General features: G+C 37.9%; 2 protein-coding genes across 15 annotated transcripts in view; one reads left to right on the forward strand and one right to left on the reverse strand.

Moving 5' to 3' along the window:
* Positions 1-20,759, reverse strand: LOC136263499 (tetratricopeptide repeat protein 27-like). Of its 7 annotated transcripts, none has more exons than XM_066058050.1 (25): positions 20,573-20,759; positions 13,514-13,774; positions 13,291-13,410; positions 12,811-13,243; positions 12,481-12,697; positions 12,291-12,403; positions 12,030-12,241; positions 11,927-11,980; positions 9,775-9,841; positions 9,610-9,729; positions 9,528-9,563; positions 4,062-4,121; positions 3,890-4,012; positions 3,763-3,840; positions 3,624-3,719; positions 3,521-3,574; positions 2,047-2,145; positions 1,944-1,996; positions 1,007-1,085; positions 871-957; positions 721-819; positions 596-670; positions 438-552; positions 306-388; positions 1-252 (listed from the first exon to the last, which is right to left on the reverse strand). In XM_066058050.1, exons 10-25 carry the CDS (start codon positions 9,622-9,624, stop codon positions 160-162), a joined length of 1,245 nt encoding a protein of 414 aa, XP_065914122.1. In that variant the 5' UTR covers positions 9,625-9,729; positions 9,775-9,841; positions 11,927-11,980; positions 12,030-12,241; positions 12,291-12,403; positions 12,481-12,697; positions 12,811-13,243; positions 13,291-13,410; positions 13,514-13,774; positions 20,573-20,759; the 3' UTR covers positions 1-159. The 7 variants fall into 7 exon arrangements, with proteins under 7 accessions (XP_065914122.1, XP_065914120.1, XP_065914123.1 ...); XM_066058048.1 differs by having other exon boundaries at positions 12,811-12,908; positions 13,205-13,243; positions 13,291-13,774; XM_066058051.1 differs by having other exon boundaries at positions 12,030-12,107; positions 12,164-12,241; positions 13,291-13,774.
* The window catches only part of LOC136263505 (CCR4-NOT transcription complex subunit 10-like), an 18,741-nt gene continuing 13,164 nt past the window's right edge, over positions 20,564-26,140 (forward strand). For 5 of the 8 annotated variants that reach the window (XM_066058091.1, XM_066058089.1, XM_066058092.1 and 2 more), the window contains exons 1-2: positions 20,565-20,937; positions 20,988-21,066. Coding sequence is in view for 1 of the 8 variants with exons in the window: in XM_066058088.1 (XP_065914160.1) it covers positions 20,837-20,878; positions 20,938-21,066 (171 nt within the window). In the remaining 7 variants the exon portion in view is untranslated. Of the gene's footprint in view, positions 21,067-26,140 lie in introns of all 8 variants that reach the window. The other 3 variants (XR_010704668.1, XM_066058088.1, XM_066058094.1) reach the window with 3 other exon arrangements.

A 26,140-nucleotide genomic window follows, 5' to 3' on the forward strand; every position in this document is an offset into this window, starting at 1 on the left:
TCATGAGTGAATCCATATAAATGCCATGGGATGCATGTCCTTGGGTAGTGACCTAACTGGTCAAATATGGATATGTACACATCAACAACTACACAAACTATGATTACAAAGATGACAAGTGATACGTTCCATTCCTTTAGATTGGGGAATCCCCACCCTCTAATTGGTCACATAATCTCTAGTTGCTATCTTGAGCAGGTCTAGTTCATGTTCTAGCGATGTCATCATCTGGATCGTGTGATCTGTATCATACTGTAATGTGGATCACATGATCATCATGTGATACAGTAACAAACTAGCCATACCTTCCTTATCACACTCAGCACACCTTGCAGGGACAACCTAGCTGCAGACAAGTTGGAGTGGGTGGGGCTGTGTTCCCTGCACACTATGGGATATAATATCATGACATGGTCATCATGTACTTGTGTGGTTACCATGGGAATATTGTAATGATACATCAACAATTTGTTTACACTTGTCAACATCTTTCTCCCACCCCACACTAAACTTCTTAATACTCCTCACAGCTTTTTGTAGCTCCATCACTACCTGTATATATCATGTGTCTAACATCACCTCATATAATAATTACCTTCTCATAATTAGGACAATTAGCCTTGAGGTGCATGTGAGCACTCAACTGCCACACCTCCCCACTACAGGTCACCTGATCAATAATGATGTCATTATCACATGATTAGATCATCACTGGATCACCTGAGCTGTAACTCTTGCTAATAATGTTGATACTTTATCATGTAAACTGTTGTCGTCATAGCAACCACTGGTTGCTGCTTCCACCAGATGATGTAATATCTACTGAGAACATTAGTTACTATGGTAACCTTAATAGATCACATGATGCACCTCAACATCACAGAATTTCTCTTTCAAGTCTAATAGTCGATGGTATGCTGATATGGCTTCATTGTAGTGCCCTGTTTCTGTGCTAACCTGTACTAGGGGTGGGGCTTGATCACATGAGCTCATTAACTACACCCACCAGCAAGTAATTCTCCCATATTCTCCAGTTGTCATAGCAACCCTTCACAGCCTCCAACAAACAGTGGAAAGCCTTCTCCCTATGATCAACATCAATATAATGTAGTAATTGGAGAATTCAGGTACAGTGATTTTTGCAACCACTCACTTTCCATCATATTTTTAATGGGATGCTTAGATACCGCATAGGGGGAAAGTTTCGATGGGCAAAAGTTTTGTGGTAGAGGGAGAACAAACTTATTCACAGTAAAACTTTCGCGGTGGACAAAAGTATAACAGCGCCCACTCAAAGTGTTTAGCCGTGCACGTAAAAATGCATTTATCGATAAGTGGGCGTGGCTCAAGATGATTACTGGCACCTGACAATCGGTTAAAGTGGGTACATTGCATGTACACACAGTCACAGCAATGTACATGGTTTCATGCATGCCTTCAGACTGCGGCAACACACCTTACTGAATGGGTGTGGCTCTGCATATGACTAGCTACAAACAGTGATGCACAATCCAAATAAGTGGGTGTGGCTCATGAAATAAGCTGGGCTGCTGTAGGACTTTCCACTTGGATTCTCATCAAAACTTTCCCCCTATATGGTATTCTAATATTTTTGACTATTTTCACAACTAAAATTTCATAAAAGATATCCCATTCACAAAATTGGTGACATTCTATATACCTCAAACAATACCAAGTTGTGATATATACAACAAATGTAATGATGACAAGTAGAAGGGAATAGTAGGGATCACAACTAGTAGTGAAACAAGGGAGGTCACCTACACCTAAGATATACTAGTAGACAGTTAAAATGCTCAAAAGACACATTTGAACTTGATTCTACCCACCAAGATGTTGTGAAGGTGTAGTGAGGATGGTTTGTGGTTACTGAGAAAATACACACTTCCATGATCCCTAATATACAGTACATGATTACTAACTTTTCATTTCTCTTCAAATGAACTGCTGATAAGTTGTTCCAGGCCTCAGCATTCTGTGGGGATCATGTGATCGTGACCTGACACACCCACAATATTATCTTACGTCACTATCCAACAAGACACACCTCCTAAATGCCTTCACTGCTAGATCGTGATTGGCTAGTTTTAATGCCGCATGTCCCAGTGAGAACCACACACCCTCCTAAACAAATCAATGATATGTAGTTGATATTTAATCCCTACTTCAGTCTATACCCATGACTGAATTAGGAATTAAATGTTCACTAGTATATCTGCAGGTGTAGGCAACCATTGTTGTTTACCTACTTTTTTCAACGATCCCTAATCAAACTTAAAATTCCTAATTTTTCCTTATACTTGTTTGTTACATTAATATGACACACATACCAAATCAAAAGAAAGGATGTTCACCCCAGCTATCAATTACTGGCTCAAAGCTTTCAGCTAAGTTCAGCCCGATACATACCACTACAAACAAAGAACAGTAGAAGCACCTCTGCAACCAATCCAGTCACCGTGACACAGACAATTCACGAGCCCCAAATATCAATTACTGACTCAAAAAGTGATGACCATTACACTTTCAGTCCATCACACAACATTACAAACAAACAACAGTGAGCACCTCTGCAATCAATCCAGTCACCACAGAAAATACAGATGATTCCTGTTAACAAATGTATCACGCTACCGTGAATTGACACCTTGGGATTGTCAGCATAAAGAAATGGGACACAAAGGAGGACAAAAGTAAGTCAAGTCCATGATGTGTGCACTTTCACAACTCAGATCAAAGGAGCTGCCCGGGCTACATACAAAATGTAGTCAGGATACAACTGGGCAGTGATTATATAGACGTTGAGGTTGAAATCGATTGTAGGGATTAAACTCACGTGATTAAGATGCACGAGTTGGATTTTGCTATGAAAACCACTCAGGCAGAGAGTTTTGTTATCCTTGGCATTCTACGGGTTGAAAAATGTTGGGCTAAGCTGAGCAAGAGCGCTATAACTTATTCAGCGATCGTTTATCCGCACGTTTTCGAATACAGAAATGTCCCCATCACGAAGCTACCACTCTGCATGGAGTAACCACTCTACAAGCAAGCTTACCTATCTAGGCCTTTAGTGAACTTTGTAATAGTTCCATAAACAATTCAATAGCACTAAATAAAACATTAAACTCATGTAACCAAAATTCTCCGTGAATTCTCTAGGATATGTCTGTTTATTGTAACCAAACATAACCAGAATGTACTAGCTGCTGACCCATATCAAAAATGTTAGGTATGCATATATAATACATCCAGTGGCTGCGCTCATACTGGCTTGGGTGATTGATCACCCTGTACAGGCTATCAGCCTGATAAGTGTTGCATTCAGGGTAATACTGAAGGCACTTTTGGGCTTGGTTATACCTAACCAATACTGGCAAGGTGCCAGGATGGCATTGTGAAGCTGGTTTTAGGATAAGTTTTTAGGCCAGAAAAACCCCAACCTCCATGATCCCTAATATACAGTACTACAGTACTGTATGATGACAACACATCTACTAACTTGTAGAGATGATATCGCTAACGACAACTGAAGACTCTCCATACACTCTTTATACTATCATCAGTATCCATAGTAACTGATAAACATTACCATAGCAACATACCTTCTCCTTGTGCAAGTACAACATTCCTAATGAACGTTGAGCCCTACTGTTACGTTGCCTTGACAACTGCCATGCCTTCTGATAACAAACTTCTTCCTATTAATGACTACCATCAGAGATCACATGATCATCTTGTTACCTGGGTAACATCACCAAGGAGACACCATAGTAATGGAGTCTCTTTTATCTTCAGTTGTTCACGAAGAACGCTTTCTGCCTATAGGGAGGAATTGTTACTACAGTAACCAACAATTTACCATGTAAACCTTTCGTAGTCTGCCAACATTCTGCAGACACATCACAAGTCCATCCCATAATTGTAGCCGCTCATAGACAAGTAAAGCATCATTAGAACAACCCAACGACACCAAACAATTGGCTAGATCATGCTGGAGTGAGCTAAGATCACATGATCCATACAGTGGGTGTGGCTACTACCTCAATGTTCCAGTGAGGAGAGAGAGGTAAACAATGAAATAGCCTCAGGCGATGTTTAGCCTGTGTGTAATATAACATACAGGTAAACAATGAAATAGCCTCAGGCAATGTTTAGCCTGTGTGTAATATAACATACAGGTAAACAATAGAATAGCCTCAGGCAATGTTTAGGCTGTGTGTAATATAACATACAGGTAAACAATGAAATAGCCTCAGGCAATGTTTAGGCTGTGTGTAATATAACATACAGGTAAACAATGAAATAGCCTCAGGTGATGTTTAGCCTGTGTGTCATATAACATACAGGTAAACAATGAAATAGCCTCAGGTGATGTTTAGCCTGTGTGTCATATAACATGCAGGTAAACAATGAAATAGCCTCAGGCAATGTTTAGCCTGTGTGTAATATAACATACAGGTAAACAATGAAATAGCCTCAGGCAATGTTTAGCCTGTGTGTAATATAACATACAGGTAAACAATAGAATAGCCTCAGGTGATGTTTAGCCTGTGTGTAATATAACATACAGGTAAACAATGAAATAGCCTCAGGCAATGTTTAGCCTGTGTGTCATACAACATACACAGTGTTGGAAGTAACACGTTACTTATGTAACGCATTATGTATTATTACTTTTGTGGTAACTAAGTAGTATAACGAAATACGCTATAAAAACAGGTAATATAACTGAAGTTACTTTACTTACAAATGTAATGCGTTACCTAAGTAATATAGTTACTGTAACGAGTCTAATATTATGTAATATTATTACTACAAGTAACAAAGTTACTAATCTCATTAGTAATCCACTGAGTAACACCTAGCCACAACGAAGTATTGAAGCCTACTGAATGAAGCTTATTTACCAGCTTCTTACTTATAACCAAGATTTGCACATTGTCCAACAACGCAATCATGTCACGTGATAAAGTGGTAGTTTCACACATGACAGCTTAAGGCTGTGGACACAAAGTAATATAATATGTAATATTATTATAGTTACTTTATTATATGGGTAATATGTCTAAATAGTTCAGTTGTAAATAACATGTAATATGTAACTAGTTACTTTTTAAAAGTAACTGTCCCAACACTGAACATACAAGTAAACAATGAAATAGCCTCAGGTAATGTTTGGCCTGTGTGTAATGTAACATACAGGTAAACAATGCAATAGCCTCAGGTAATGTTTGGCCTGTGTGTAATATAACATACAGGTAAACAATGCAATAGCCTCAGGCAATGTTTGGCCTGTGTGTAATATAACATACAGGTAAACAATGCAATAGCCTCAGGTAATGTTTGGCCTGTGTGTAATATAACATACAGGTAAACAATGCAATAGCCTCAGGCAATGTTTGGCCTGTGTGTAATATAACATACAGGTAAACAATGCAATAGCCTCAGGCAATGTTTGGCCTGTGTGTAATATAACATACAGGTAAACAATGAAATAGCCTCAGGCAATGTTTAGGCTGTGTGTAATATAACATACAGGTAAACAATGAAATAGCCTAAGGCAATGTGTAATATAACATACAGACAGAGTTGGGGGTAACGCATTACATATAACATTACTTTTACAGTAACGAGTAATATAACGTGTTACATGACAAAGTAATGAGTAATATGTAACAGATATTACATACGAAAATTGTAACGAATGTAACATGTTACTTCCTTTTAAGGCGTATTGTATCCAGGCACATGATTGATTGTATTCTTGGTCCAGACAAGACTGGAGATAGCGTTATAGGCATGGACAAAGAATGATAGTGTATGGGGAGTGCCCTTGAGGCTAAGATACAACAACAAAGTATGTATTTGTGGCTGAACTACACCAGAGAAAAACTTGTGTCACTTGTAGTTGTAGGCTGGTAACTTGTATTTAGAAGGTTGGACTTACTGTATAACAAGGGGGTGACACACAGGCACTCACTGTAGCAGGCCTGCCAACCTGGAAAGTAAAAAAATCTTGAGATTTCTGTACCTTTATTGTAGTATTGCAGTGTGTAGTAAAAAAAACTGGTAGATGCTATGCTGAGACCAAAAAAAAAAAGGTCTCAACTTTTTAAATTTGAAATCCGTGACATTCGTGCTATAAACCGTGACATTCTATCCAACGAAGGTTAGTGAAACCGTGAGAGTTAGCAGGCCTCAAAAACCGTGAGATTCGATCTACTGCTCTTGAGCAGGGTAGTGAAACCGTGAGACTCACGGTAAACCCGTGAGAGTTGGCAGGCCTGCTGTAGGTAGATCTGCAACAGTGGTCAAAATCTTGTATTGGAAATGGTGAATTTCACGAGGTGAGCACTGCTACCCACGCTATTCCCAGTTAATACCATACCTGCTGCATATACAATGAAGGAATTTGTCACTATGTACTAAACACGCATCAACACTTATTGATGCTACATTGTTAACATAGATTCTAACCAATGAAATTGCAATTACAACTTTTTCACTGCTACCAATGAAATATGGGATAAATTTCACTGCTACTGTTGAGACTTTTGTATGGGCAGTGAAACAGGAAATAGTTCTGTTGCAAGTAATATGTAACTAGTTACTGTTAAATAACTGTCCCAACACTGCAGAGGCCAAACGTCACCTGAGGCTATTCCATTGTTTACCTGTATGCAGTGTTGGGGTCATTACACTAAAAATGTAACTAGTTACATGTTACTCGTTACTTTTACGTGATGTAGCGTGCTACAGTTACACATTACTTACTGAAAAAAGTAACGAGTTACATATTACTGGCTACTCTGAGGGCTGTAACTAGTAATAATATTACATGTTACATTTGTTCGTTACAAACTATAACAAGGGGGTGACACACAGGCACTCACTGTAGGTAGATCTGCAACCACGGTCAAAGTCATAAGTCAAAGGTCAAGGCCACTAAATTTGTGCCAAGTCAACGGTCAAGGGTGAAAATTCCAACCCACAATCGAAAAGTACTGAAATATCGTCGCTAGGTCACCAGTCAAAGATTGAAAAAGGCTCCTAGTCACAGGTCAAAGCGAAATTTCGGATCGGTCACACGTGGTATTTATCCCAAATTTCACTGCTACCCATGCTATTACTAGTACATATTATATTACTTTGTGTCCGCAGCCTTAAGCTGTCACATGTGAAACTGCCACCTTATCACGTGACATGATTGCATTGTTGGACAATGTGCAAATCTTGGTTATAAGTAAGAAGTTGGTGAATAAGCTTCATTCAGTAGGCTTCATTACTTCGTTGTGGCTAGGCGTTACTCAGTGGATTACTAACGAGATTAGTAACTTCGTTACTTGTAGTAATAATATTACATAATATTAGACTTGTTACAGTAACTATATTACTTAGGTAACGCATTACATTTTGTAAGTAAAGTAACTTGAGTTATATTACCTGTTTTTATAGCGTATTTCGTTATAATACTTAATTACAACAAAAGTAATAAATGTTATGTAACGCGTTACCCCCAACACTGGGCCTCTGAGTAATATAACATACAGGTAAACAATAGAATAGCCTCAGGTGATGTTTGACTTGTGTGTAATATAACATACAGGTAAACAATAGAATAGCCTCAGGTGATGTTTGACTTGTGTGTAATATAACATACAGGTAATCAATGGAATAGCCTCAGGGGATGTTTGGCCTGTGTGTAATATAACATACAGGTAAACAATAGAATAGCCTCAGGGGATGTTTGGCCTGTGTGTAATATAACATACAGGTAATCAATGGAATAGCCTCAGGTAATGTTTGGCCTGTGTGTAATATAACATACAGGTAAACAATAGAATAGCCTCAGGGGATGTTTGGCCTGTGTGTAATATAACATACAGGTAATCAATGGAATAGCCTCAGGTAATGTTTGGCCTGTGTGTAATATAACATACAGGTAAACAATGGAATAGCCTCAGGGGATGTTTGGCCTGTGTGTAATATAACATACAGGTAAACAATAGAATAGCCTCAGGGGATGTTTGGCCTGTGTGTAATATAACATACAGGTAATCAATGGAATAGCCTCAGGGGATGTTTGGCCTGTGTGTAATATAACATACAGGTGATTTAAGTAGTATTACACAACCAACATAGTGACAATAACCTCTAGGGTGGGCTTTGGGGGCTGAACCCCCCCCCCCCCCCCCCCCCCCTTCACTTTTAGGCTTTACTTGATCAATATGCTGAGGATTATAATGAAATTTTGTCTTAGCATAATTATCTGATCACTAATAATACAAATACTCATAAACCACTTTATAAACATCTTTCCAAGGTATTATCAGTGGATTTATGGTAAAGTTTATGCAACAAGGACCCGGATCAGCATTGGAGGTGTACAAGATCGAGATACTCTAATAGAGCAGTCACCTAACTACTCTAATAGAACATTTAATGTAAGCATAATAGTTGGTTCTTGGTTTTCCAAATCTGCCTGCACCTATACATACAATGAAGTGCATTGGTCTGTTTAAAAGGCTTGTACATCTACTTGTGCAGTTATTACTGGTACCGGTATACTTAATTCAGGTACACAATTTCCATTGAAAATAGTCAAACTACTCTCAGATCCAATCTCGTATCATTCAAATTTCAAAATTTTCCAGTTTCGACATTATTATTCTATCATGCATGCGATTGTGAGAGGGTGCATCATGTACTTGGTTGTCTGAACCCTACCCAAACCTTTCCCTTAGCAAATGCTGCAGAGAGCCATATATATCTAAAGGCAGTATATAAATATCTACAGCAGAAATATACATTTTAGGTGGAAATGTCTCCAAATTGCTGTATTTAGCATCTATTTTTCAAAAATTTCCTGGGGGCATGCCCCCAGACCCCCCTAGTTCCAGCATACTTCGCATGCTGGCAGGTGTACTTTGCACACCTCCACCCCAAGAGATTAGTACCTTTATAAATCTAGATCCGCCTCTGTTATCATAAGTGACATGGTTAATTGCTAGTACAAAATGAAATTGGGTTCAGAGTAGTGATGTGCAAAATGTGATATATCATGATAAAAAATTATATCATGATAAATTTTTTTATATCATGTGATATGATATAGAATCTTTATAATTATCGTGATATAAGCCATGGACTCTTGATTTTAGCTATAATTTTAGAAAAATGTACCCAAGATGTCATACTTTTTTTGATAAAAGAGCTTGCAATGTTGTATGCTAGTCATGTGCCATGTTGTATTGTACTTCTAGTACATCACTGCTACAAGTGTCATCAGTGTAAATACACTAGCTGAGTGATGAGTTGTATATCGTGATATATATATATATCGTATCGTGATACATTCTGTGCAATAATCGTGATAGGAAAATATCCTATATCGTATACCACTAGTTCAGAGAAGCTAGTTGGGTGTTTAGTGTATATTGTGTCGAGGCAATAGTAATCTCAAGACACTGATACAGACACACCGACATACACACAGTCAAACAGACCTCTGGTTGCCGATCACTGAATGCTTTCATTAACACCTATTACATAATACAATTAAGAGATCACATGATCAGCCACACTCACTTCAAGTTGCATCATACAACGTTCCACTCTTCTACGGTTATTACTCTCTAATTTACACCGCTGAGTCAGAGCAGCAACTAGCCCCGCCCAACAAAATGTCTGTCTTTGTTTCACTGCAACCTGCAGTTACAAGTGTAAGTCAGATATTCTAATAGTTTCACTCACACTCAGATAAGCTTGTATTTCTTCAGATGTGATCTTGTGAGGAGGTGTGGTCTTGTATAGGTGTGTACTACATCATTATGACATCATCAAGGGGGTGTGACCTAACTTGTGAGCTGGTCAGGTTTTTATGTATACATAATTATGGACAACTATCATAACCAGTTTAGCTAACACCACCCACCATTTTAGTAATTGAGACAGCAGAACAGATGTCACTTAGAGCAAACGTTGTTTCTGGAAAACAGCATAGTAAAACTGCTAGTCCCTGTGGGTGTGTACTGGTCCCTTGTGGGTGGGTGTGGTCTCTTGTGGGCGTGTGCAGTATCTTGTGGGTGTGTGTGTGTGCTGGGCAGTAGTCTGGCTGTGAGGCTGCTGTACACTCCATGAGACAACTTTTCTCATCTTCGGATGTTGTTTGGATGATGCATCAAATACATTCAACTGTTTGAATGGTCAGACAACATTGCGCAATACTGACACTATGTCCATCATTATCTACCAATTTATACATTGGAGGTGAAACACTGCCACTATCAGAGAAGGGTACAACTCAGGGGGATCCCCTTGGCAATGCCCATCTATGCTTTGGGAGTTGTTCCTTTACTTAGACCCTTTTCATGTTTATTACACCATAGATACTATACTAATAACACCGGATTGGCCATGCTATTAACCAAGCAGGTTGTTCAAGTTTAGAAACGACAATGATAACGTTATGTTTTACCGAAGCATAACCAAACACATGTAACTCATGTTAGCTTCATGGTACAGAAAAGATATTCTTACTGTCCATGACATGGTAAGGTGAATCCATTGGAGTTTTCCTGCCATCTTGGCATTTCCTTTTGCACTCGGCCATCATGTGCATCAGGGGTTGTTGTTCCTCCTCTGGTCATCCCCGTAAGGGTCATATACCAACCTCAGTTGACCTAGCACTGGGGGAGGGATGCCTCAGGGTTGTCTAAGCCCCCTTACAGTTACAGCATGGTGGCCATTAGGGCCAGTTCTTCTATCCTTTAAAAATAAAGAAGAAGCGCCTCTGTAATCAATCCATTGTAGGGAAGCCACCACACAGCAAATCAACACCTTGGGCTGTCAACAAAAATAATTGAAAGTAAGTCCATACTGCGGTAAGCCAAAAGGAACCTGTCGGACTGAAGTGACATTAACAGTGAAAAAATCAAGCACATAGCCTTAGTTGTTATTGTGTTATGTTTGTCTGAAGGCATTCAGTTAGTCAGTCAGTACAAAAAATCATTGAAAAATATATATTGTACTTTACGTGGGAGGATCAAAGCGATGCTGCGTATCATATTGTCCATACAGTACTAATCAGCTACATAACTGTACTGTATGAGTCATACAGTACAGTTATGCAGCTAATTGGGCAAATACAGTACAGTTATGTGGAGAATTTATTTAAGGAATGTTATGTAAACAACACACTGTAAATCGCTAAAATCTTTTGTAACATTAATATGACTGGTAAACCCACACATACCACATCAAAAGAAAGGATGGTGCCAGAGTTAGTGTTTTCGTCTGCACATGCACCCCAGTTATCAATTACTGGCTCAAAGCTTTCAGCTAAGTTCAGCCTGATACATACCACTACAAACAAAGAACAGTGAACACCTCTGCAACCAATCCAGTCACCACAGAAAATACAGATGATTCCTGTTTACAAATGTATCACGCTACCGTGAATTGACACCTTGGGATGTCAGCATAAAGAAATGGGACACAAAGGAGGACAAAGGTAAGTCAAGTCCATGATGTGTGTATTGTACATACTGTGGTATACCAAGAGGCACGTTTCAGGATGAAGTGACATCAAACAAAGAATATAATCAAGCCTGTAGCCTTACTAGCTATCAAGTTACGCTTGCCTGAAGGAATCAGTCAAGGCAGTTATCAGTAGAAATTCCATTGAATATTCCTTTTTAAAAAAATTTGTAACAATCTATTGGAAACATTTAGGGTAATACTGAAGGAACTTTTGGGCTTGGTTATACCTAACCAACACTGACAAGGTGCCAGGATGGTATTGTGAAGCTGGTTTTAGGATAATTTTAGGTCAGAAAACCCCAAACCTCCATGATCCCTAATATACAGTACTACAGTACCGTATGATGACAACACAGCCACTAACTTGTAGAGATGATATCGCTAGTGACAACTGAAGACTCTCCATACACTCTTTATACTATCATCAGTATCCATAGTAACCGATAAACATCACCATAGCAACACACCTTCTCCTTGTGCAAGTATAATATTCCTAATTAACGTTGAGCCCTACTGTTACGTTGCCTTGACAACTGCCATGCCTTCTGATAACAAACTTCTTCCTATTACTGACCACTATAGGAGATCATCATTTTGTTACCTGGGTAGCATCACCAAGGAGACACCATAGTAACGGAGTCTCTTTTGTTTTCCGTTGTTCACAAAGAACGCTTTCTGCCTATAGGGAGGAATTGTTACTACAGCAACTGACAATTTACCATGTAAACCTTTCATGGTCTGCCAACATTCTACAGACACATCACAAGTCCATCCCATAATTGTAGCCGCTCATAGATAAGCAAAGCATCATTAGAACAACCCAATGACACCAGACAATTGGCTAGATCACATGATCATAGCATAATGACATAAAAAGTTAAAATTTTGAAAAGTAGACAAATTTAGTGTGCCAACTACCTGTTTCTGTAGTGCTGTCTTCTGGTCCATCATATCTGATTTCCACCATGTGACCTGTAGACAAGTCAGCCTGACATCTTGTCCATAAATATTTGGAGTGGCTTTGTGAAATGTTGGTTCAAAAGGTCTTGAAATAAGCAGTGAACATGGATATCATTAGAGTGAGACACTATGACGTGTTGGTAGCTGGATCCAACCACCACTTGCTCAATCCAGGCTAGAAAGATAGCAACAGATACTTTCACATTGTCACACTAGAGCAACACACGTAAGGATATACTCTAAACATTACACATACTCTGTTGTAAAGGTGACTTGACTGTAGCTAACCTCATGATACGGTGTACTGTAGTTGTTGGATTCAGCACAAATGCTAGTCCAGGATTATCTATCTCGTCGTAACAACACGGACAAGGTCCAAATTCAATCTATAAAATCAAGAAATATGACCCAACTATGGAATCACATGTGTTAATGTCAAACAATGCTAATACATTGGATTGTCATGTTAAGTATTGCATTTACAACACAGAACACTCCTTAACACAACCAGTTAATACTAAACTGACAATAATTCCCCATTGATTGGTAACTGAACTGATCCCTGTTAACCATGTAACTTTATGACACATCTACTTAAAGAGTGAATAATGTGATAAAGGAGAGTGTCCCACTGTTGAATAGCTTGTCTGGTACAAGATAGTTAACTGATTTAATCCCTCACTGTCAAATTTGTAGAGACTCCAATTTTACAGCTTCTAAACTGCTACAATTTACACACCATACCATATAATCCACATATCTACTTACTTGCTATAGAACAAGGAATTTGATTACTGAGTTGCTGTTTGCTGGTATGTTGAGAAGAATCTTGTCCTTGATAGTAGCTCACTGGTGAGGTTTGGTGTTGTAGAGTAATAATAGTCACTCCTACACAATCATGAGATGTGGACATACAAGGAGGATCAGTCCATTCATTGGATAGATGGTTATATTGTTCAGTGATAAGATATGTAAGTGCTACCATCATTACCACCCACAGCATACAGGAAGCCATCAAGTACTGCTAGTACAAGACCACTACGACAAGATAATATGTGACACACTTCAGTCCACTGGTCCATACTGGGATCACAACACTCTACAGAGTTGTAACGTGATGTGCTGTTGCAACCTCCCACAACATATATCTTGCCACCTGTCACAGCTGCTCCAGGTACTTACGATGTCCTTACATTGGAACAATAGTTCTCCACTCTTCAATGGAGAGGTACTCCAATAGCAAACAAGTACCCTACAATGACACAAATAATATCTAGCATTAGCATTATTAGACATGCAAGCTACTCTAAGATTGATGTGTATATAGCAATTAATTGTGCAATAAATTCTTTTTAAACTGTAGTTTGCCAAATCTTTGCTATTGAATGAGACATTGCCTACTGAGATGAAGTAGGAAAACATACCATGGCAGAGATGTTATGGTGACTTTATGAGTTCTAATGAATAATTCAGTAGTGAACGTATATTATCTATAGCATTGTTTAATTGTTAAGTGTGTTGTAGCCACTCACTATTTACTGTCATGCTTGTGGATGGGAAGACAATGTGTTTAGTTACTCTTATCTGAACACTTTAAAGTTAACAACATCACATTAATTTGTGCTGCATGTAGTTCCATTTATTGTGATGAATGTGAGTGGTGGTACTATTTACAGTATGTAAACAAGAAAGAGTGTAGCAGCCAGATAAAGATGCAAACACAATAAGGGGTCATGTTGCACAACTGATGACACTTACGAAGTTCATTTTAAGTTGTTAGCTTTGCACAAGCAATATATGTATAATTCAGTTAGAACACTTACTAGCTACCATGCATGTTGTAATTACTCTCCTTGCTTATTGTACCCAATTGTGTTGTAAACTGTCAGTTATCCACACTTATAATTGAGTATATAAGACCATCTGCATGTATCTGATAGCTATAAAGTAGCATACACAGTACCATTCATGTGAAGTTCTGCAGACAACGTGAGATCATGTACATAAGATTTAGGTACATCAGTAAGACTATAGTGGGAAATGCATGGACATGGCAAGGATAAAATGCATGTGTGTATTGATGAATAAATTTATAGTTATACAGCTAAGCAGATTATTAGTATAGCGGCACAACCAAAAAATTGTGTACTTTTTCATAAAGTCATGAAACTTTCCACATAAATAGTAGTCCTCATGACATGTATTTTTAGATATAGTGCCATTACTGATTTGACCTTTGGTGACCTTTACGGCCATTTTTGTACAGAAAATTGATCATTTTTGTCTTTAACTCCCTGAGGCAGTTATTAACTTGGTACCAAAATAAAGATCTTGTTGAACTAAACAACTTGGTTTTTATTTGAAGTCAATAGGTGAATTCATTCTTAAGTTATGAGTATTTTTATTAGCAGCAAAATTTGATAAATTTAAGTATAATTATCTGCCCACAGGTAATTCACACCTCAAGGGCAGGTAAATTTATCAGATTTTGTAGCTAGTAAAAAATAATAGATATACAGGCACAATGTGGATGGAGTCTATGAAATTTATAAACCTGAAGGCTCGGGCTGTAGCACATGAGCGAAGCGAGGGCGCTACTAAGGGCCTGAGGGTTTATAAATTTCATAGGCTCCACATTGTGCCCGTATAACTGCTTTAGACTCTATTTCACATTACACTCAGATTACTTACCTCATCCATGGCTGTTCCTGCTGTAGGCCCGGCAAAAGCGGCTGGTTTTCTTGCGATAACTGATACTAGCGCTATGGCAACTATGCATCCTCACGTGACAAAATAATAGCGCTCGTTAAATCACTGTACGTGAACAATGTATAGCGATTGGATAAACCTAGATTTTGAGCATGTGTTATACTGTGCCTGAAGGCGTGGAGTATTTAGAAAACAAGGTGGAGTATATGAGATTTATTACCCACCCAAAACAGCCTAAATAGAGTCTAAATGATCGTAACTTTGTAATGAAATCACCTATTGACTTCAAATAAAAACCAAGTTGTTTCTATCAGCAAGATCTTTTGTTTGGTACCATTTTTAACATGTTAATTACTGCCTCAGGGAGTTAAAGACAAAAATGATCTATTTTTTGTACAAAAATGGCCGTAAAGGTCACCAAAGGTCAACTCAGCGATGGCACTATATCTAAAATTACATGTCATGAGGAGTACTATTTATGCAGAAAGTTTCATGGTTTTATGAAAAACTACACAATATTGCCAATTTTGGGGGCTATGCCGCTATACTATATTAGCTATGTTGTGTTCTAGTTTACTCAGCTAGAAATGCTTGTAAAGGTAAACCATTGTAGCTAGGTGATCAGATGGCAAGGCTAGAAGACACTGAGAAAAGGTATAATACGCATATGGTACGTATCATATGTGTATGCCTATACTGTACGCGTATGGTACGGAAAATCATACGGTACAAAATATGCATATGGTATAGAACATGTACACACTGTGTGTATACACAACATTGTGAGCCATAGATGACATAGTGGAGATACACATTAAGTAATGTATTATTGGCAACACTGATGGTGGAAAATCGTTCTATTAGCAAGCCAGGTGAAGGATAAAGCTGTCATGCAGCAACTTGGTACTCACTGTGAACTCACTGGCCCCTGGTACAGTATGTGTCAATAAATCAGTGGTGTGGCTTTGACACAGTGATCACAGTATACAATACTATACATACACAACATACAGGAGATAGTTACACAATAGCTATTGTATATACAACACTTCATCTTATTGATCGTAGACTATTAGCAACAACAGTAGCTAAAGATGGAAATAATCAAGCCAGGTGAAGGATGAAGCACAGTAAAATGTACAATACAAGTACAACAATGAAACATACTCTTTACCTTGTTGTTCACCAGCACATCAGCTGGTTGTTTACGCTACAAATAAACAGTTACAAACATTAAAACATACTTTTAAAAAAGGAGAAGAAACTGTTGTTTACGGGTAAGGTGGACACTGGTTCTTCTCTGATCACTCCATGGACGGTTGCTAATCTTCTCCTTCATGTGATCTAGAGGTCAGGATGTGCTTTGTACAGGGCATTATATAGAATTACACATCCATTTCAATAATCTGCACGAATAGGCATAATTATTATACGTTTGTGGCTTCGTTCACAGGTGAATCTATCCCCAGTTAGTACAGGTCTCTAGTTCTCATAGGTTTTGAGAACATCAATTACCTACCATTTCCTCCTTATGATAGGAACAAAGAACTGTCTTGTGCTGTGTGTACTCAGTAGATTGTTGTGTATATTACATTATTACTATTGGACTACAATTAGAATATAGACTCTAGGGGGGGTCATCTACTACTAGTTTGACTGCTGTAAAGTGTTCATTTGACCTTTTGCATTTCAGTTGTTGACATTATTACTACAATTAATGCTAAAAGAGGAAATCAGAGATGTACTGATATGTCTAAAACGTTTGGTATAAAGCAAGTGTGAATGATTATCCTGACTGGTCCACCTTATTAGGGGCACATCCTGGCAAGGGGAGGGAACACCCAAATCAAAATACAGGATAATTTTATTGTTTTATCAGCTACAGCCGTTCTTCCGTATAGGAGAGGGAAAAAACACATATACAGCAAAAATAAGCATAAAATACAGAGCTAAAACACAAAATAAATAAATAAATACAAAACGAACTAAAGTGTATCCAATACTGTAGGTGGTCAGGTAGAAAGTTCGGTATTATGTTAACGTATGCTTTACTTTACAGTAACATTTTCAAAACATCATTAATGCATGTCAGTGGTCTAAATGGAGTGTACACTATAGTGATATTGTAAAGATCTTGTTAGTACAGTAAAGTAACCAACTCAAGTTTGAATTCAAACACATGGAATTGTAATGATTATACAATTAGAGAGTTATTGGCTGCTATAAATCCAATCACTGTATTTAGTGCAAAGCAGTGCTTTAACAAGTCACCAAGTATCCATGTTTTGTTATGGATCAACATGGCTCATAGCTGGGTTTGATTATGTCTAACAAATACTGTCAGGCTGTTATGATGGAAACAACAGGATGGTCTTGGATAGGGCTGGAACGAAGCTTCGAATGTTTCATAGGTTTGGAGGATAAGTAAACTTCTTATAAAACTATCTTTCAAAGCTTCGCAACGCACTCTTAGCCTATGAAAGAATTACCATAGTCGAAGCCTTGAAACACCTTATATAATTCGTGTGTCATTTCAACCATTAGTTGGCATTTATCTATACATGACTATACATGACTATACATGATAGCTCACATGTGTACATGTACACTACTCATGTGAGCTGCTATCAGGTTGATAACTTTATTCAACTTGTACATGTGATATGAACCATGTAACATAGATACTACACTAATAACACAGGATTGGAAGCTCTGTTCACACACTCAATATAATGTGTACATTCTGGGTACACACCCCTCGTAGTTTCATGGGATTGCCTTTCAGGACTACAAAAGGTTTAAGAGTAGTAGTCTGGTTATTTAAACATGTATTGTACTTTGCTAAAGGTTGTACAGAACCAAAGAGAGTGTCTAAAGGAGAAATATTAGTGAGAATTTTATACTATTCAAACCAGTTGTCTTGTATTTGGCAACTCAAGGAAACCACAGTAATGTAAGTCTTTGAAGACAAAACAGCAACAAGACGATGTTATGCTACTTCTAAAAACCAGGCAATGATGCAGTTAATACTATCCCATAGTAACTGAGTAGGTTATTACACAACCATATATAGCATTGAACTAGTATAAACCTTTCCGGTAGTGATGACATGATATGAGAATTTTAATATCACGATAATCACGATATTATGGGGCTTATATCATGATATAAGAATATGTTAATGTTTTCACAGGACAAGTTTCATTCAGTCAATTTATAACAATGATTTGACAAAGTTGACACTTGGCTTTTATGTATCACCACATGTTGCCAGAGAAATGTCCTTTTATGTATCACCACATGTTGCCAGAGAAATGTCCTCATATTGTGTAAATATCAAGTCACCTTTTACTAAATAATTTGTATTTCATATCATAATATAGCCTTTTCTCTATTACAGGTATGATTATCATGAAATGTTTCTATCACGATTATCACGATATACAATATATCATGGCATCACTACTGAAGACATTATGAATGCCTTTCACAATGGGCTCTATGGGAGTATACAACCAAAAAACAGTGTATCTGGCTCCGTAGGCCACCAGAAATAACAAATTCCTTTGAAGAGAAAGGGGGAATATTCTGTACTTATGGAACAAACATGAAGGGCAGCCTCGAGGCTTTCCTAAACAATTCACGTGAGAAAACACCAGACACACTATAAAACAGTTGAGAAGATACTTTTGTGCGTAATTTAATTGCAGTTTAAAGTGGTTTGTTAGAATTACACTTCCTTAGCTGTGCATAGCAATGTAATACAAGAATTACGAAATACACAGTATTTACAAATCTAATTATCTAACTGAATTAATATAGCGGTAGCATAAATATAAACCAATTAAGCCTTCATTCTCACATACAGGCTGCTTTTAGCATAAGCTTCTTTGCTCATGTGGGTATGGAAAGACAAACAAATATACAAACATACATACACACACGCACACATTTTAGGGAAAACAATTTCAGTAAACAAGGCACATACCCACAGCTGGCCTTTGGCTGGCTGTGGGCGTGTGCCTGGTTCAAAAACTAACTAGGGACATTGTATTAAATTTCAGACAATATTAAATGGTTTGTCGTTAAAGTTCAACATCTTATCCAGAGCTTTTCCAGTGATAACCTGTTGTGTAGTCACTTAGTGAACCTGTTACGGGTATTTCTAACCGTCCTTCTGACAGACGTCATAATTATGTTGAAATCTAAAGTCACTCAGTGCAAATCTTGGTGTCACATGGATCAACTTACAGCTCCTGGAATATGTGCCAGTTACCATCTTGTGATAATAGACCATAGCAACAGAGATAGCAACACAACTGATGTATATGTTGTAACACCAAATTAATTACTTCTGGAACAATACGGAGCTTCCAATATCTTGTTATTAGTACAGACAAGAGTATATAATAGTAACCAACAGTGTTGAACAGTGTATTAGCCTGTGATTAATGATTGCATAAAATAACACGGATATTTCAGCAGCTGTTCTTTATGTGAAATGGTAATTTGAAATGCGTACGTGGCAACGGGTCTTTGCCAATTTTCTGCCAAGTATTCAACAGTTATTGTACAAGGAAAGTGTAGTATAAACAGCCAAGATAACTCCAGCTCGCTAAAACAATGATTGCACACACGAGCGTGTTGTCACGCCTTCAGGGATCCACTTGGCAGTGCCAGAACTTTAACATTTTCCATTTCTCCTCACCATCACGCAAGGCGTGGTCACTACCAATAGTCCTGTAGAACCATCTGCAACCGGAATCAGGGTTTTGATCAACGAAAATATACCTTGATCACTTGATTTTGCCTTAAAAACAGCCATGATTTCTTGATAATTTAGCAAGTACTTTTGTAAACTCTCATTTTGTTTGCGAGCTAGCTTAATTACCACTTTCTAGGACGTCTTGATTGCTTGATTCAATACTAATTTACCTCTTGGTCGCTTGATTTGATTTTGATCCTGGTCGCAGATGGTTCTACAGGACTATTGGCAGTGACTACCCCTTGATCATGTTTTCACTTAGTTTAGTGGCCGAATTGGGCTAAATATAGTAACCCTTAAATGGCAATATAAAAGAACAATTACTGAAATGTCCGTGTTACTTCATGCAATCATTAATAATAGGGTAATACACCCATTCAATACTCTTGGTTTCTAATATGTACTCTTGGTACAGAGGTGTGAGGAATGTTTGCAACAAAACTGTAAAGTGACAACCCAAAATGTGATCCGAATAACATGTGCCCAATTACGTCATCACAACTTTGATAGGTCATAATTTAACTGTATTGTTTCTCTCTATGCATACAGTAATGTGTACACATCACGTGATCTCACCTTGTTTTATTTGTTGTACACTTTCATGGTAAGGTGAGTAGTCTCCTAGAGGACTAGTGATCCACTACTTTTAATCACCTGAAGGAAACAATCTTGGTAGGCCTACTTCTTCCTGTCTACCATTATCACCAATAATATCCGTAGATAACCGGTACATCATAATTGCTCTTAATAACGCGCGTCATCCTACAGGCGCGAGTGGACCCAAATTCAAAAAAAGGAAGGAGCGCGGTGTGGGGAATGCGAAGGTGAATTAGTGTAGAGATGAGATCTGACAACGGAGGCGTTCACTACAGAAGAAGAACAGTTAGCTAAACAAGTTATTCATAACCAAAGTTGCTTGACCCACACGTCTTTCACAACAGGTACTGGTATTCTACTTGTCACGTGCACATCACATCAAAGTGTTCCCTAGGGCGGTAGCGAAGTACTGTCTGTCCAACCTGACCTTGACCGATGACTTTAGGAAGAGCCTGAACTTTATCAGTCAACAGGTGAGTATAGTGCTTAAGAGGAAAATTAAGTGATTAAGGAGGTTATCAAATTAAATATATTAGGTTCAGTAATCAAGGTACCCTAACAACAAATATTGGTGAAACTAATGTTTGGCGATTTGTTATCAAATTGCAGTTGGCGAAAATTTAATTTGGTGAAATAGAGGACTTGCAGCATGACGTAAATTATCGTTATTGCTAAGCAACCGTAACTGCCGGCCATGTTTCGGGACAGTGTTGTGACTGAAAAACACTTTCTCAGGGTTTGGTACAGGTTGTAATGAAGCGAATCAGTGTTGAGTTGTGTTGTAAATACCACCCAGTTCGTTAAAAAAGGCGAAGAAGTTAGAGTAATTTATCGAAATTTAATTAGCCACCTATTTCACAAAGCCAGTGATAAGATCTTCTGCTATGAAACCAGACCTGCTTCCCAGTGCCACTATACCCAGTGCTTAGTGAATAAAATCTCTTTACCTTCATTCTGACTCAATATGCGCCATAGAAAGTTGTCCCGAAACATGTCCGCCTAGCAACCGTTGCTTCAACTGTGCAAGTCCTCTATGCTTTCACAGAAATATTGGTGGTGCATGTAAGTGGTGTAAGGATGAAGTGTGCATGTTGTAGTGCACAATCCTTTTTGTGCTGAAATGCTATGGATTCAGTCACTGAATACATCAGTCTGGTATAGTCACTTTCATCATTGAACTGGGTCCACTCTAAAGAATATCCGGGTCCAATTTGTTTTGTGGACCATGTCCATTTATTAGGATCATTTGCTGTCTGTAAGCATACTCACCCATTTATCAATGGCGGTACACAAATTCATGTATGTTGCTATCTTCAAGCTTACGTGGAGCCACGCCTACTATTCGAGTGTACAAATTATAGTCTCCATAAGCCACACCCCTTTTGCATGCGTGGAACTACCAATAAGGTGTGTTTAAGTAGTATCCATGAAGTCACACTTGGTTTGTCAAAACCTGTTTCAACAAAAGCTTGGATTCAAGCTATGAAAATAATATTGGTGAAATTTAAATTTGGCTGTTTAGTTACGAATCGCCAATTTGCCAAATTTAGTTAACTGCCAAATTTAATTGATATATTACTGAAAATCTTAATCATGGTTACAGATCACTTACAGTAGAGACTACGGGTCATTCCATGTCAAACCCCATTTTAATTTTCTTGAAATTTGGCACCCTATAAAGAGCTCATTTCACTGGTCTCCCTTTAAGTTATGACCACTCAAATTTCTGTTAATAATTTCATCTAGTTTACACTTCTTTAATAAAATGCTCATAACTTTGCTTGTGATTAACATAGCAACTTCTGGTTTGGATTTTTGAAATCTTATTAAATTGTCTTTCAGGTGATATGTAATTTGTTATAATTATCGTATACCAGGTTTTATAGCAAGATAGTAATTAGTAATTTTAGCCTTTGGGATCATTTGCTAAAATTAAATTTGTGAGAATTTTGGTACCATGATAATGTTATCGTTACCACACGATTTTAATAAGATCACATGATGTTGAAAACTTCATCACTAAGCACTCTGGAAAGATACATTTGCCCAACCAAGGCTGTGTCCTGTAGTATAAGTTGAAGCAAAAAGTGTTGATAAGAAAAAGTAGACATGACTCAGATGCTTCAAGCCATTGAGATTTATCCTGCAGGCTTGCTAGTAATGGCCCAGCTCTCTCTCTCTTAAAGCTTTCTCCCATCCCATACAGGCTAGTTAGCAATGGGTACAACTCAAGATACACATGAGATGTACAAGACAACAGACAACAATGATGTAAAGGTTGTGTGTATGACTGTGTGACACAGTTCACTGTGTTCACTCTGCTAGTAGACAGTGTTGGGCAAGTTACTTTGTAAAAGTAACTAGTTACATATTACTTGCAACTGAACTATTTAGTTACAGTTTCATATTACCCATAAAATAAAGTAACTATAATAATATTACATATTATATTACTTTGTGTCCACAGCCTTAAGCTGTCATGTGTGAAACTACCACTTCATCATGTGACATGATTGCATTGTTGGACAATGTGTAAATCTTGGTTATAAGTAAGAAGCTGGTGAATAAGCTTCATTCAGTAGGCTTCGTTACTTCATTGTGGCTAGGCGTTACTCAGAGGAAACTATTAACGAGATTAGTAACTTCATTACTTGTAGTGATAATATTACGTAATATTAGACTCGTTACAGTAATTATATTACTTAGGTAACACGTTACATTTGTAAGAAAAGTAACTTGAGTTATATTACCCGTTTTTATAGCGTATTTCGTTATATTACTTAGGTACCACGAAAGTAATAATATTACGTAACGTGTTACTTATGTAATGCATTACTCCCAACACTGCTAGTAGAAATGGTTGGTTGTTAGAAATGTTGCCACATCACTTTTTGCACGTATCTTAATTAACAGCAAGATTTTAATTTTAACAATGACCTTTTGTTGCTAAATTTTCTTCTATCATTTTATATGCTATAATAACTCACTGTACCATAGTAAATGAAAATGTCAAACCACAAAAATATGTCATTTTTAATCTCAACTTTTAAAAATATGTTCTTTAATTACTTTTATTCTTTGTTTACATGTTGGTCTAATGTTCTTCATTCATCACTGTGAGAGTTGGGATCACTAGTAGATCATGAGTTATAAGTGTTAATGTGTTGCCATGTTAGTACTACTGTTTGTATGGTACAAGTGTGGGTACACCATATAAGCTGAAATTTGACATGGAACTTAAAATTAGCAATTTGGCGGATGCTTACAAAATCACCGTAAATATCACCATATGTTTTGTTAGTGTTTCTAATATTTTAACTGATCAAGGCCAATCAAAAAGCAAGGTGGTGTCAAGCTTGTCAAGTATCATACAGTACGGTAGTACTGTATATTAGGGATCATGCAGAACTAGACTTTTCCAGCCAAAAATATCACCCTGAAACCAGCTGCAATTTCCCTTCATGACAACTTGGCAGTATTGTTAGGCACGGCCAAGCCCAACAATAAGAAGTGTTATATCCCTACTGTGCTCAAGATACCATAACAGAAATGCACAGTAGGGATATAACACTTCTTATTGTTTTACTGTGATTTAGTATTGTGCACTACTCCAACTTGTTTCAGTACTTTTTATCGATGTGCTATGGTCCCTAGTCTAGTCAATTTTTTGTGTGTACTTGTTTGTTAACTATTTTTTTTGTAAATAATTATCATGACTGGTGGACCCACGCATACTGTATCTGAAATGGTGCTGCACACCCCCAGCTATATCAATCATTGTCTGTGAAATTTGAGGTAGCCGTTGTCAGCTATGTTCAACCCATTACACAACATTTTGATTCAAGAACTGTTCGAAAAGCACCTCTGCAATCAAAATAGGCACTATGAAAAAGACGGACGGTTTCTATTACAAAGGAAGCCATCAAATGCTACTGCCAAATCGACACTCTTTGCTGTCAGCAAAGATGAATGGGACACAAAGGAGGACACTGGTAAGTCCATGAAGAATGCATTGTACGTACTGCGGTTTGCCAAAAGGCACCTCTCAGGCCAAAGTGACATTGAAAAATCAAGTCCGTAACCTTAGCCATTGTTGAGTTGCGCTTGTCTGAAGTCATCCGTAAGTTACTCAGTCAGTCAGTCAGTAGAAAATTCTGTTAAATATATTATTTTAAATTCCATAGCAACTTGTTGAAAGCATTTCGGGTCAATCTGAAAGCTTGTTTAGGCTCAGCTTGCCTAACCAATACTTCCTCATTGTCATCAGGAAAAATTGAGGCTGGTTTTTGGGTGATGTTATTTTGTGGGCCACGCCTACTCCTTTGTAGTCCCTACTATAAAGTACTATCATACTGTATGAAAAAGTAGTGAAACAAGAGGTGAATGGGTATAGCTTGATGGGAAAGCCCCTACTTTGGCATTGAACAAAATTGTAGCTAATGTGCCAAAGTAGGGACTTTCTCACCGAGCCACCGTAGACTCCAGTTATTAGGCGTACATGGTTATTAAGCGCATATGGTAGACTTGTGCTAGACACCTGTTTGTTAAGCGCATATGGTTGAAATCGCCTCTGCCACCTCGTACTACGTAGAATTGTCAAAATGAATCAGACATGTCACAGCACATCAATGCCTCACCAGGCCCGTGTCTAGTAGACACTGCCGTCTGTAATAATGATAGCTGTAGCTGCTACCTGGCTTCTAAGGATTTCCGTTTCCACGACTGAAGCAAACTATTAACTGGTGTTCAAATTGCTTGAAAACTGTAGTGGATACAACTAATTCCCTCCTAACAGAAACTCCTTATCGTAATTTATAAGCGCATGCGCCTAATAACCAGAGTCTACGGTATGCTATAATACCATCATTCATCTCTTGTTTCACTACTTTTTATTGTGTAGGTCCCTACTTCATTTTTAAATTAACAATTTTTAAATATTAGTTTGTTTAGCGCAGGTAGTTACAGTGTAACTTGTGACTGTTCTATTAGAATATCACACATGACTGTTGTATTAGAGTATCTTGAGTCAACCAAGGCGTGGCAGCTAGCTAGACCAATAAGGGTGAGATCGTTTTGTTTACTGTTAAGTAAATAACTAGATTTTTAAAAGGTGTGGTCTCTGCACTCTATTGCTATTAGTCCACGCAGTTCTTTATTTTATGGGTGTGGTCACAGCATCTTAATCGCGAAGTTGCAGATATATAGTTAGTGTACCTCTTATAGCAGCGCTGGGACTGAAGTGCTTCTGAAATCCAGCTCTGAAATAATTCTGTGGTGTCTAAATATGCTGCTGAAAGAAAGTGTTGATACAGAAAATAATCAACTCAATATGGTTTCATTGGATGTAGAAGACAAGCAGCCTGATTGAAGATACAAGAATCGACAAGGCACAGAGGACCTACACTCGTCAGAACCCCATAGACACATCCCACTGGTGAGTTTGTTATTGTGGTTTAAAATGGTGGCCGTGCGCTGCTTCGTTTGGCCTCTAAGCTTACGACTGTGGTCAGGCAGTGAGTGAGTGAGGCAGACCAAATTTCAGGTTGT

Source organism: Dysidea avara, chromosome 8, assembly GCF_963678975.1.
Source record: "Dysidea avara chromosome 8, odDysAvar1.4, whole genome shotgun sequence".
Taxonomy (NCBI): domain Eukaryota; kingdom Metazoa; phylum Porifera; class Demospongiae; order Dictyoceratida; family Dysideidae; genus Dysidea; species Dysidea avara.

Bases quoted from the DNA above. Each gene is read 5' to 3' on its own strand.
- LOC136263499 (XM_066058050.1), bottom strand. The intron at 1,086-1,943 runs GTTAGTAATCAT...TGTTGATCATAG, and splicing joins CATTTGAAGAGAAATGAAAA to GGAGAAGGCTTTCCACTGTT. The intron at 958-1,006 runs GTGGGTGTAGTT...CCCCTAGTACAG, and splicing joins TATGGGAGAATTACTTGCTG to GTTAGCACAGAAACAGGGCA.